The sequence below is a fragment of the Hibiscus syriacus genome, unplaced genomic scaffold (genome assembly GCF_006381635.1).
Source record: "Hibiscus syriacus cultivar Baekdansim isolate YM2019G1 unplaced genomic scaffold, ASM638163v2 tig00111779_pilon, whole genome shotgun sequence".
NCBI lineage: Eukaryota > Viridiplantae > Streptophyta > Magnoliopsida > Malvales > Malvaceae > Hibiscus > Hibiscus syriacus.
This window is the reverse complement of record NW_024063176.1, coordinates 1,379,385-1,393,168: the sequence shown is the minus strand read 5'-3', so window position 1 is coordinate 1,393,168 and position 13,784 is coordinate 1,379,385. Positions and strand designations below refer to the sequence as shown.

At 36.3% G+C, this 13,784-nt stretch overlaps 1 protein-coding gene across 1 annotated transcript in view; it reads left to right on the top strand.

Moving 5' to 3' along the window:
* Nucleotides 1-15: 15 nt before the first annotated feature.
* Nucleotides 16-13,784, top strand: part of LOC120170388 — a 35,733-nt gene continuing 21,964 nt past the window's right edge. The window contains exons 1-8 of the mRNA XM_039178331.1: nucleotides 16-23; nucleotides 142-472; nucleotides 913-1,040; nucleotides 1,829-1,850; nucleotides 6,591-6,715; nucleotides 7,137-7,323; nucleotides 7,406-7,535; nucleotides 7,683-7,813. Of these exons, the coding sequence (XP_039034262.1) occupies nucleotides 16-23; nucleotides 142-472; nucleotides 913-1,040; nucleotides 1,829-1,850; nucleotides 6,591-6,715; nucleotides 7,137-7,323; nucleotides 7,406-7,535; nucleotides 7,683-7,813 (1,062 nt within the window). The remainder of the gene's footprint in view (nucleotides 24-141; nucleotides 473-912; nucleotides 1,041-1,828; nucleotides 1,851-6,590; nucleotides 6,716-7,136; nucleotides 7,324-7,405; nucleotides 7,536-7,682; nucleotides 7,814-13,784) is intronic.

Sequence of the window (13,784 nt, the reverse complement as noted above, 5' to 3'; positions counted from 1 at the left end):
TCAGATTAGAACACTATGCTCTTGTACCTTTCAGGTTAAAGAGTGTCGGGAGAAATTTCAGCTGGAATATGCTGTCCTTGAACCATTCTACTTTAAATTGAGGCATCATTCTTACAATCTTACCGAAGAACTTCTGTGCAGGTATGTTGCAATTGTGTGGCCTGATATTCTTCATTTCTCAATCTACAAGGTCAGCGGTTGGTCCATTGTTGATTCAGGAAGTGCTAAGCTTCTGGCTTGGGATACATGCTCTGACAGATTTGCTATATTAGAGTCCACAGTACCTCCGAGAATGACCATTATTCACAAGGGAAGTTCATCAAGAAAAGCTAAAGAAGCAGCTGCAGCGGTGGCGGCAGCTCAGGCAGCAGCAGCAGCTAACTCTGCTTTTGCTAATGTTCAAGTTCGCATTTTGCTGGATGATGGAACGTCGAACATATTAAGGAGGTCCATAGGTACCTGCAGTGAGCCGGTATCTTAATTTCCTTGCTTAATTCATCTGTTAGTTCATTTCAGTAGAATCAGATTCATTCGGGATGCATCAGCTCTTCAAATATGAGAGATGATTTGCCGAGAAGTGAATACTTTTTTTTATACAGATTATGTTTCTTTCAACAAAATTATTTTGTTTTCTTTTAATGAGGGAAGAAACACTGGATAGATGATATTTCTCGCTGCTGCCAGCTATTTCCACAATTTTCAAAGATTTACTGAAAGAATTATACTTCCATCATTAAATAGCACTGATAGGATTTCATATTGTTAGATTTAGATGTGTTTCTCAGTACCCTCCATTTTTTTTCTGAATTGCACACGGTTAGACTCCTCTCGTAACTTGTAAATTTCTCTACCAGGTCACTGGCCCGTATGGAGAGGCACTGTTTGGTATTGCCTATCGAATACCTCGTACAGTTACCCCTGGTTCTTCAACAATTCACTCTGCTATCGTCAGGATATGGAAGTAGTGGTTCTTATGATGATGGATTTTCTTCTCAGAGATCTACCGCTAAGGCAGTGCCTCAAAACTTTCAGTTTTTCAGGTGCAAATAATCGACGCCAATAGGTTTGCTTCACAAAATTGCTAAACTTTATTAGATTTTCCTCCATATATTGATATGATTGATGTGCTTTTGCTCATAGCTCTTAATCGTATACTTATTTGAGAACTTCAAAACCAAGATAACAAATAATCAAAACTGACTTAAGAAAATTCCTTTAAGTAGAAGTTTTGCTTAAGGTTGAAAGTTGAAATTGTTGCGGAAGACGGCTATCGGATAGAGTAAAATCGCAACTGATAATTTGAGAAAATAAAAATGAAGATAAAAGAGACACAAAATTTACGTGGAAAACCCCTAAAAAATTTAGGGTAAAAACCACGGGCAACGATAGAAGAATTTCACTATAAGAAAATAGGAATTACAATCTCTCTCGATCTACCAAGGAAAAAACAATGATAATTCTCTCTTGATAAAAAGGAGAAAACAACTCTCAAGAAACTCTCTAAATTCTCTCTAGTATTGAAAGAAAGCTAGAATGCTTTGGGATGATTTTGAAGCTAAATGAGCTAGGGTATTTATAGTTGAAACTTAAGGACTAATCTTATAAATACCCTAAATTACAATGACTAAAATTAATTATCTCATTACCCAATTTCAACAAAAATTAGGTGCCTAATTTTTGACTTTGACAAAGCACCATTTGGTGCTTAATTTGGTGCCTAAATTATTTGACTTTTAACAATCTCACACTTGAAGATTTGATTTGAATAATCATATCTTCACACCATTATTTCTACCTTGTACCTTTATGTTGCTTATATTTTCGCCAGGCTGCAAGAGGATCGGCACCAGGTAAATTTATCAGTGTTGATCGCCTTCATCATGAAATCTGCTATGTTGTCTTTGGTATGAATCTTCTGTATATCTACTGTCCCTTCTTCAACCTTTTTACGAATGAAATGGTACTGAACTCGTATGTGTTTTGTCTTTGAATGAAATGTTGGATTCCTTGCTAGATGCAAGTCGCTTTGACTGTCACAAAACATAGAGACATACTCTTGATTGTGCCTAAGCTCCTCCAATAGCATCTTCAACCAAATTGCTTCTTTACTGGCTTGTGTAGCTGCTACATATTCTGCCTCTGTTGTGGACGTAGCCACAACTGACTGCAATTTTGAAACCCAGCTTACAGCTCCACCAGCAACTTTGAACACATATCCTGTAGTAGATTTGCTTTCATCCAAATCCCCTGCATAGTCAGAATCTACATAACCATTTATTAGTAAGTTTGATCCTCCGTAATATAATGCAACATTTGAGGTTCCTTTGATGTATCTCAGGATCCTCTTCACTGTATTCCAATGCTCTTTGCCTGGATTCGCCATGTACCAACTAACCACTCCCACTGCTTGTGCAATGTCTGGTCTTGTGCATATCATAGCGAACATTAAACTTCCCACTGCTGATGCATACGGTACTCGAGACATCTCCATCCTCTCTTCTTCATTACTATGACTCATACTGGAGGATAATTTGAAGTTAATAGAAAGAGGGTAGAAATTGGCTTACAATCTTGCATGCTGAATCGTGACAAGATCTTCTTCAAGTAATTCTTTTGTGAAAGCCAAATCTTCCTATTACTTCTGTCTCGGTGAATTTGCATCCCTAGAATCTTGTTTGCTGATCCCAAGTCCTTCATTTCAAATTCCCTAGCCAGTTGTGCCTTCAATTCTTTAATATAATCTTTGTTGGGTCCTGCAACCAACATGTCATCTATATACAACAGTAATATAACAAAATTGTTATCACCAGACCTCTTGAAATAAGCACAAGGGTCTGCATTAAGTCTGTTGTATCCAAGGCACATAATGAAGGAATCAAATCTCTTATACCAACACCTTGGCGCCTGCTTTAGTCCGTATAGATATTTGTTCAACCTGCAAACCAAGTTCTTCTTTTCTTTTTCTTCAAAACCTTCAGGCTGGAGCATATAAATTTCTTCTTCAAGATTTCCATGAAGAAAAGTTGTTTTAACATCTAGCTGCTCTAGATGTAAGTTCAATGTAGCATATATTGCCAAAACTACTCGAACTGTTGTTAGTCGAATCACATGAGAAAATATTTCATTGAAATCAATACCTTATTTTTGAGCATATCCTTTGACCACCAGTCTTGCACGATACCTCTCAACTTGATCGTCACCATTTCGCTTGATTTTGAAGACCCATTTGTTACCAATTGGCTTCCTTCCTTGTGGTAGTGGCACATGATCCCATGTATTATTTTTATGAAGGGCTTCGATTTCTTCTTGCATCGCCATCATCCACAGTGAAGCATCTGAGCTGTTTATTGCCTCCTGGTATGTTGATGGCTCACTGTCCTCTGTTAAAAGGTAGTATGCAATATTACATTCTATAACATAATCTGAGTGCCAATTGGGACGTCTTCTCACACGATCTAATTGACGAGTTGTTGGAGCATCAGAACTCTCTGGTTCTTGTTCATCATGTGCTGGTTCTGCTTCAGAAGAATCTTCTTCTTCAAACTCTTTTTCCACATGTATCTGAGTAGTCTCTGACTTTTCAGCGCTATCATCGTCTTCTTTTCTTTGTAGTTTATCTTCTACAAAGATAACATCTCTACTAATGATCACTTTGCGGGCAGTGGGATCCCACAAGCGATACCCCTTTACTCCATCAGCATACCCCAAGAATTTGCATTTTCTGGATTTTGGATCCAACTTTGAAATTTCTTGGGAGTTGTACATCACGTACACTATACTTCCAAATATATGGAGGTTTGAATAATCAGCTGGTTTTCCAGTCCACATCTCCATTGGTGTCTTCAGCTCTATTGCAGTTTATGGAGCTCGATTCACCAAATAACAGGCGGTATTGACTGCTTCTGCCCAGAATGATTTTTCTAGGCCTGCATCCCTCAACATTGCTCTTGTTCTTTCTAACAAGGTTCTGTTCATCCGCTCTGCCACTCCATTTTGTTGAGGAGTGTTCGCCACTGTGAACTGTCTTTTGATGTCTTCTTTCCTGCAAAAGTCATCAAATTCTTCGCTTGTGTATTCTCCTCCATTATCTGTTCTGAAACACTTGATCTTATTTCCAGAATCAAGTTCCACCCGCGCTTTGAAGTTTTTGAAAGTTGAAAATACGTCTGACTTCTTCTTAATAGGGTGCACCCAACATCTCCTGGAGTAGTCATCAATAAATGAGACAAAGTATTTTGCTCCACCTAGGGACGTTACTGGTGCTTGCCATACGTCAGAGGGAACTAATTCTAGAACACTTTTGCCTCTAGAATTTGATGTGTTGAATTTCAACCGGTGCTGCTTACTTGTTATGCAATGCTCACACAAAGGAAGTGATACATTTGTTAAGCCTAGAAGTAGCTTTTGCTCCACAAGGACTTTCATTCCTTGTTCTGACATGTGTCCAAGTTTCTGATGCCATAGCATTGCCGAATCTGAACTACATGAGGCAACAGAGGCTTTTGCTTCTACCAAAGTCTCTCCCTTCAGCATGTACAAGTTTGCAGCTATTTTTTCGCCTTTCAGCGCCACAAGCGCTCCACGAAACACCTTCATGATTCATTTCCGTGTTTCAATCTTGCTTGCATTATTATCCAACAATCCGTATGATAATAAATTTTTCTTCAGGCCTTTCACGTGCCGCACATCTCGAACAACTTTAATTGTTCCGTCATACATCTTCAATTTGATGGTTCCCACGCCAACGATCTCTAAGGCATGCTCATTGCAACTATAAACAGATCCTCCTAAGACAAGTTCATAATGATGGAACCATTCTCTTCTTGAGGTCATGTGATATGTTGCTCCCAAATCAATGAGTCATATATCTGCAAATCGTTTTCTTCCTTCCATGGTGGTTGACGCTTCACAGCATAGAGCATCTCCATCATCTGAAGTGTTTGCGGTATTGCCTTGTGGATTGGAGTTTTTATTTAGACTCCAACAATCCTTCTTCAAATGACCCTTCTTTCCACAGTTGTAACACTTTAAATTCTTCTTGCTCCTCGACTTCGATCTACCATGTTTGTGACTGCTGCTTTGGCCACGTTCTGTTGATCTCCCTCTCATCGTTGTCATCGTTGTCAACACTTCTTCTTGTTACAGATTTACTTGTCTGTCTTCCTTGTTCTTGCGCATATTTTCTTCTTGTAGAACAGCAGCTGCAACATCATCAAAGACTAGACTAGTGACATTACTGTTTGTCAAGTTGATGATGAGTTGATCATACGAATCCAGTAGACTTTGAAGTAGAAGTTCAGCACGTTCTTGTTCTTCTATTTTACAGCTTAAGGATGTAAGCTGAGAAAATGAGGTGTTCAGTGTATTTAAGTGCTCCGTCACTGAAGTAGATTCTGGCATACGGAGAGTGTACAATTTCCTCTTAAGGAAAATTTTATTGTGCAGCGATGTGGCCTCGTACAATTTGGTGAGATGATCCTATATCTCCTTAGATGTCTTCTTCTCCTCGATGCTTGACAATACTTCATCTGCTAATGCTAGATGAAAGTTTGCCATAGCATTCCCGTCCATCTCGTTCCATTTGATGTTATCTGTGAAATCCACCGGCCTTTCATTGATAGCCGCTAGACACCCGTCTTTCCTTAGAATGACATTCATCTTCAATTTCCACAATGAGAAATTTCTCCCATTAAATTTTTCAATATCAAATTTCGTTGCCATAGTTTCTTTTACGGATAGCTCCCACTATTTCACTATCGTGAATAGTTCTCTGGAACCTTCAAAGAATGGGTAATACCTTCTTACTTTCTTATGTTAGAGGATCCAACTTTTGGTGGCAACCACAAAGACAATAAGCAGATATTACACACTCAAATCTGGCTCTGATACCAATTGTTGCGGAAGACGGCTATCGGATAGAGCAAAATCGCAACTGATAATTTGAGAAAATAAAAATAAAGATAAAAGAGACACAAAATTTACGTGGAAAACCCCTAAAACAATTTAGGGTAAAAACCACGGGCAACGGTAGAAGAATTTCACTATGAAAAAATAGGAATTACAACCTCTCTCGATCTACCAAGGAGAAAACAATGATAATTTTCTCTTGATAAAAAGGAGAAAACAACTCTCAAGAAACTCTCTAAATTCTTTCTAGTATTAGAAGAAAGCTAGAATGCTTTGGGATGATTTTAAAGCTAAATGAGCTAGGGTATTTATAGTTGAAACTTAAGGACTAATCTTATAAATACCCTAAATTACAATGACTAAAATTAATTATCCCATTACCCAATTTCAACAAAAATTAGGTGCCTAATTTTTGACTTTGACAAAGCACCATTTGATGCCTAATTTGGTGCCTAAATTATTTGACTTTTAACAGAAATAGTGTTTATGTTGCCTAATATTCACTGTATTTTTGTGCATATTTTAGTTTGACCATAAGAAGACAAAGATAACATGTAGCATAATAATTGATTGAATTGATAATATGCTGTTGGGAAACTTCTCAACCAGTTGGTAATCTTCTCACTCAGCCACAATGGATTGCTTGGGACCAAACCGTTGAGTACTGTGCTTTTTCTTATCAGCATTATATTGTCATCTGTACATTGCGCCCCCAGTTTAGATACCTTGGAGATATTGCAATTGCTTATGCCACTGGAGCAGTTTTGCAAAAGAGACAATTATTTGTGGCTACACCAACTACAATCGAGTAAGATGCAGTTACTTTCAGAATCTTTATTTATATTTTAGTTGGAATTCTTGGTTTTCTCCACTTTTTTATTTTCCTCATTTTCGTAAATCCGTTTTTTAATGAAAAATGATTTATGCCTGTTATAGCCTCTTCGAAATGGAAATGATTAAAGGACGATTAAGTTTATGGAACTTTACTTGTCTAGTTGAGATTTACATTGCTTTGCTGAATAATTATCCCCTTCTTTCCTTCTTTAAGCAATATAATGAAATCGATTCCCATTAGAGCATTTATGTCACTTAAGGCATCAAAAGCTCTATTCATAATGCTCAATTTCATGATGGTTGATGCCCCTATTCCTCGTTTTTACCAGTTTCTGGAATGCTGGACAGACAGAGTAGTAATTCTGCAGTGCATATCAAATATGATGCATTTTCAGATGCGTCCTTGTGGATACTGGAGTTGCACCTATTGACATAGAAACAAGAAAGAGAAAAGAAGAGATGAAAATAAAAGAGGCACAAGCAAGAGCAGTCGCGGCTCATGGAGAGTTGGCTCTTATCTTTGTAAATGGTCCCCAAACTGCTAAAGATAAAAAAATAACACCGAGACCACCTATGTTACAGGTCAGAATTCTTATATAACTTGTTTATAAATTTTGTGTTGGTTGTCATTAGTTTAGATTGTGCTTTGTGCACTCCCTGTCAGTATTGTCGAGGCATATGCCAAGGCACTATGGCACAACGTAAACGAGCAAAGTGGCTTTTCCCCTTCAGACAAGGCACCTTTGATGAGGCACATGCTTTTTGCGCCTATGTGAATTCTTTCAAGGCAAAAGGTGCGGAGAAGTATGCTCGACTTTAATTGTCCTTTGGTTTCTTAATTTTTTTATTAAAAAATATTTATAGCTATTCTTTGTTGTAAAAGAAAATCTCTATTTAAGTAAATACAAAATTAAATAATATTATTGGCGTGCAACTTTTAGTTGAAAATGGAAGTGAAGAACAGAAATGCACTCTAATAGCTAGCACTCAGTTGGCTTCGTTTGCTGTAATTACTTCCTCTTATGGGCTGAAGATTGTAGATGATTCAGTGCAGTATGCCTTATCGTATACTGTAACCCTCTCAGATCGATGCGGATAACCCGATCCGATCTGGAGGGTCACATTAGGACCATCGGAACGACCCACTGTAAAAATAGCGGAAAATTTAAACTTTTATTAAAACATGTAATTTATAAAATGATTTATCAGTATACAAAAATAATACATATTTTCAGACTCAAATATTAAAACAAAATACAATTACATGCCCCCTAATCACATGTACCATACTCTGCAACAACGCCGGAAGAACTCCCTTAATGATGTCGATAGCTGTACTGGTACAATTCTTTTAACCTGCAATATTGAGTAATAGAGTGAATTTCGGAAAGCTCAGTAATACAGAACTACCAGATGATGCTGAAGAACTTGAAGATACAGATAAACATACATTTCCTTATTGGTTCAGATATCTACAGATTTTTAGGCTGAGTTGAGGTCCATTGATATCGCAGGTAGTAACAGATAGTATTCATTTCAGATGAAAATATTTCGGATGTCTAGGTTCCGGAGACCAGAATAGGTTTTTTAGTGTGTTCCCGTAAAACAAGTAAAAAGATACAGATCTTTTAAAACATATATATATATATATACCTCCATCCGTTCACATCATAAATGTGTAGGTTCCCCAGAACCATACACCTAATCGCACATGCCATTTAGACCCTGAGCACAAAGTCGATGAGTCTGCAAATAATCTTCCTCCAACAATAAACCCCCAGATAAAATATTTCTCCGTCGGTAAACGGAGATATCAAAAATCAAAACATAATTCAGATCAGATATCAGAACAGAATCCAGGTTAGGAATCAGAACAGATTTCAGATCAAATGTCAAAACAGAATTCAAATCAGAAATCAGATAAAATATTCATATAAGTAGAGAACACACTAGAGTTTCCAGATATTATTTAGAGATACATGATAATCTTATCGGGCAGAGAAACACAAATCTTTAGTTTACCGATAGAATACTGAAAATTAGAATCACTATTAGAAGTGTTTGTTAACTGACAAAATCATCAATTATTCATAATATGCTTATCATGATTATCTTATTCGGACATTTATCGGAAGCTCTACGTAATCCGAAGGGTATTCAAAATCCTTTACATATGAGTTACTTATGTTTTCATACATGACTAGAGTGATTTGAGCTGATAAGGAATAACGAAGATTCAGGGCCTTTACAATCTATGTTGATTGATCAAATTATCGAAAAACTCCAGATGAATAGCTCCCAGAACTAATACTTGTCAATTTTTCAAATTCATTAACCTTCCAGAGTATTTACTCTTTAATATCAAATATTCTTATTCATAGATCACCTTCTGAGTTATCACTGAACATATCTTAAGGAGACTAACAGATATTCTAATGGTCTTTATTTCATTTCCATGTGTCAACTATATCAGGAAATACCAACGTACTTGATTTGTGGTTCATAATCCATAGGGATGATACATCACGTAAGTTCATCCGAGTTTTCAGGCTTATTCCAATCTCTTACTTAATCCTCAGTCATTGAGGTTACCTAGTTCATTTAGCATTCAAGTCTATTTCAACTACGTCAGAATTTTCCAGAGTAATTCCGGACATTTCTGAATTTCGGATACATATTGTACTTTCTTTCAGTTCAGTTCGGTCTTCGTGGTTGATTTGTCGAACAAATGGAAAATTCTTAGTACTGAATGCGATCTAGAGTTGTTGAGCTGAATATTTCCAAAATTATCATTGAACCAAACTTGAGAAGACGAACACGCGTTCAAATAATATCTATGTCGTTCAGGTACTGACATATCATTAAGGTTGATCGGCTCACTTAAGTTATGTTCCATAACTTTTAAGGGTAGTACAACACCCATATATACTTGGATTCCTTAATTAATTTAAAACATCTACTTAGTCTAGGCCATAAGGGTATTTTGGTAATTATGGTGATCCGTTTTATTCTATTCATTTCAAAGCTCGAAGATATCCAATCATTCCCGAGCTTGGTGATATTCTTGAGTTATTTCCATTACAGGGGTATTTTGGTCATTTTACAGATATACGATATTTCAATCTTTTCCTTCCATCTGGTCTTATTATTTAATTTAATCTTATCATTTACTTCAGTCCTTTCAAATAATTCTGGAAAAAGTGCACCATTGATAAATCATTCTTCAGGTATTTACTTATAACTCGAATATTTTCGAGTAAAGTGCCTTCTCCGATTTTACAAACGGAATATCCGGAATTTTTCTGCACTAAGTCAGGATCTTAACAATCAAATTCGTACTTAATCGAGTTAAGTACAAATCCTCAAAGTAGTTTCTCATTCAGGGTCAACTCGAACTATTTTATCTCTCAGGGGTATTTTCGTAATTTCATAACCATATAATTTCGATATTAGCTCTTAACGAAAATAATTATTATTTAAATATCCTATGGTTAATTGCTTTCCCGAACATTCTCTGATCTTGAAATTATTCCTTAACAAACTTCTAGCATCTTGCGCAAACCATTTTTGGCGTTAAAAACCAGTTATCCAAATTTTCTAAACAAAACTATCATTTCTTATGCACATATGTAATTATATCGGATCAATATGTCTTTTTAGAGTTATTAACCATCTTCCAGAGACAATTCTTTTCATCCTACAATATAAGGGTATTTTCGTAATTTTACCTAATCGAAATATTCTCATAATTTATCCTTCAAGTACCTTTAATGAGATAAATTATAATCTACAAATTCATGGGTGATTCCTTTATCACTTAATTCCAGAACTTGAAATTTAATTCCAACTGTCCTTCAATTCTTATAATAGTCATCTGAACCATATTCAGATACCAAGTTTTTACTATAATAGAAACAAGTGTAGAACTTCATTAATCACACATATTAGACCAAACATTTACATTCATGCATTTACCAATATTCACATGTTCCATAAAGCATAAAGATGTAGTAAAATATTACCTCGATTTTTGTGTAATACTGATCGACCATTAAATTCCATTCGAACGCCCTCGATCTTGAAATCATTTTCCAATATTTCCTTGGATACATATCAATAGAAATTACATAAAAAAACAGAGCTTAATTCTGAAAAACGGATCGAATCGGATGATAAATCAATGAAAAACAGCTTACTGGGTTTGAATTTGGTGAAACGGACTTCGGATTCGGATTCAGGACGTCGAAAGCATAAAATATAACTTTTTGAAAATTTGAAATTTTAGGTCAAAATCAAATTCAACGGGTTTGACTGGCAATTTCGAGGCCTTCGTGTCCGAATTTCGAAAAACGGACTACGGAATCGGATTTGGAACGTCGAAAAACGTCAGGATAGGTATAATCGGTCAAAGTCAAAGGTCGTTTAATGTCCGGTCAAAGCCGGTAAAAGTTCTGGTCAACGTCGGTCAACGGTCAACAGTCGACCATTTTACACAAATATCACCCTAATGGAAATTAATTACAAAATCAGCCACCTTCTATAAATATTTACGAAACTAACACCCGAATTTTACACAAATAGCACCCAAACAGAAATTAATTACAACCAGACGATGCCTATTCTCGGGGGTGGCGCGTGGGACGCGTGATTTGTAACACGGTGTCGGAAAATTCTCAGAAAAATTCCTAAAAATTATTTTAAGGCATTTTGAGACACTTACGAAGCTCGGTTCACAATTTGGAATGGCGAAGATCTCGATTCCAAAACATCAGAAACTTTGACGGTCTCACCCCTCTACGCGCCGGTGACGATGGAGAGACGGAGAAAACCGGTGGACTCGGAATGATGCAAGGAACACAATGGTGTAGGAGGTGTCGTAAACGAATGACCGAATCGTTGTGAATCGACGAAAAACCAACTGAAATCGAGTTATTACCGACGATACTTTCGACTGAAATTAACGACGAACGGCGATGATTCACGACGAAAGGTTTGAGGGATTTTGTTCCTCGGTCGACAACGAACACGATGGTGGTTTCGGTTCGTCGATCGAAGGTCGGACGACGAGTAGATCGGAGTTGGAAGGAGGGTTGTTGGAGAGGGAAAACTGGAAATTTTTTTGTTGTTGAACCTGTGCACGGGAGAGTTTATAATTCAACTCATAATAAAAATGGGTAAACCATGAGTTTAGTCACTGAACTTCCTGCACTTCTTAAAATGGTCTGCCAACTTTGAAAAATTTCAATTTAATCCTCAATTTCCTTACAAAATCCTAATTAAATTCACCACTTTATAATTTCTTAAATTTAGCCCTTAAATTGGGGTGTTACAATTATCCCCTCCTTAAAAGAATTTCGTCCTCGAAATTCATTCATGTCACATTATTGCAGAAATAAAACTTCCATTAGTTCTCTCATATCTTTAAGTAGCTTTTACAAAAGTACGGATCCTCCACTAATCCTTAACCAGCTGAGCATACATTCTTATCATAAATTTTCCTCATATCAAAAAAAAGAACCCGAACAAAAACTTCTTGAGTAATCAATTCAGTCTTTTTCATGAGAATAGGCTCATAGAGCAGTAGCATACCCCAATTTCATTTCCAGAGTCGAGTCAGAATTTTTCAGATAAATAACTTTCACATGGCTCGTGAGGTACTTTATAGCGTTTAGACAGATGTTACTGGTATTTTTTTTTGTACAAGTATAGCCTTAACTGATAGAAACTTCGGTTTACTCGTTACAGATAGGGACTCAGCCCTAGAGTTTCGGCTCAGAGAGGTACAATTCTAGTCTAGGGGCATGTACTGATCAGACATCGTTTAGAAATTCGATCGACCGGTCTAGCTTGAAAAAAAAAATTTACTCAACCATAGCTCTGATACCACTAAATGCAACCTCCTCAGACCGATGGGGATAACCCGATCCGATCTAGAGTGTCACACTAGGGCCACCAGAGCGACCCACTGTAAAAATAACAGAAAATTTAAACTTTTATTAAAACATGTAACTTATAAAATGATTTATCTGTATACATAAATAAAACAGATTTTCAGACTCAAATATTAAAACAAAATACAATTACATGCCCCCTAATCACATGTATCATACTTTGCAACAACGCCGAAAGAACTCCCTTACTGATGTCGATAGTTGTACTGGTACAATTCTTTTAACCTGCAATGTTGAGTAATAGAGTGGGCTTCGGAAAGCTTAGTAATACAGAACTACCAGATGATGCTGAAGAACTTCCAGATACAGATAAACATATATTTCCTTATTGGTTCAGATATATACAGATTTTTAGGTTGAGTTGAGGTCCATTGATATCGCAGGTAGTAACAGATAGTATTCATTTCAGATTGAAATATTCGAATGTCTAGGTTCCAGAGATCGGAATAGGTTTTCTAGTGTGTTCCCGTAAAACCAGTAAAAAGATACAGATCTTTTAAAACATATATATATATATATATATATATATATATACCCTCATCCGTTCACATCATAAATATGTAGGTTTCCCATAACCATACACCCAACCGCACATGCCATTTAGACCCTGAGCACAAAGCCGAGGAGTCTGCAAATAATCTTTCTCCAACAATAAACCCCCAAATAAAACATTTCTCCATCAGTAAACAGAGATATCAAAAATCAAAACATAATTCAGATTATATATCAAAACAAAATCCAGGTTAGGAATCAGAACAGATTTCAGATCAGATGTCAAAACAGAATTCAAATCAGAAATCAGATAAAATATTCATATAAGTAGGGAACACACTAGAGTTTCTAGATATTATTTAGAGACACATAATAATCTTATCGGGCAGAGAAACACAAATCTTCAGTTTACCGATAGAATGCCAAAAATAGAATCACTATTAGAAGAGTTTGTTAACTGACAAAATCATCAATTATTCATAATATGCTTTTCATGATTATCTTATTCGGACATTTATCGGAAGCTCTACGTAATCCAAAGGGTTTTCAAAATCCTTTACATATGAGTTACTTATGTTTTCATACATGACTAGAGTGATT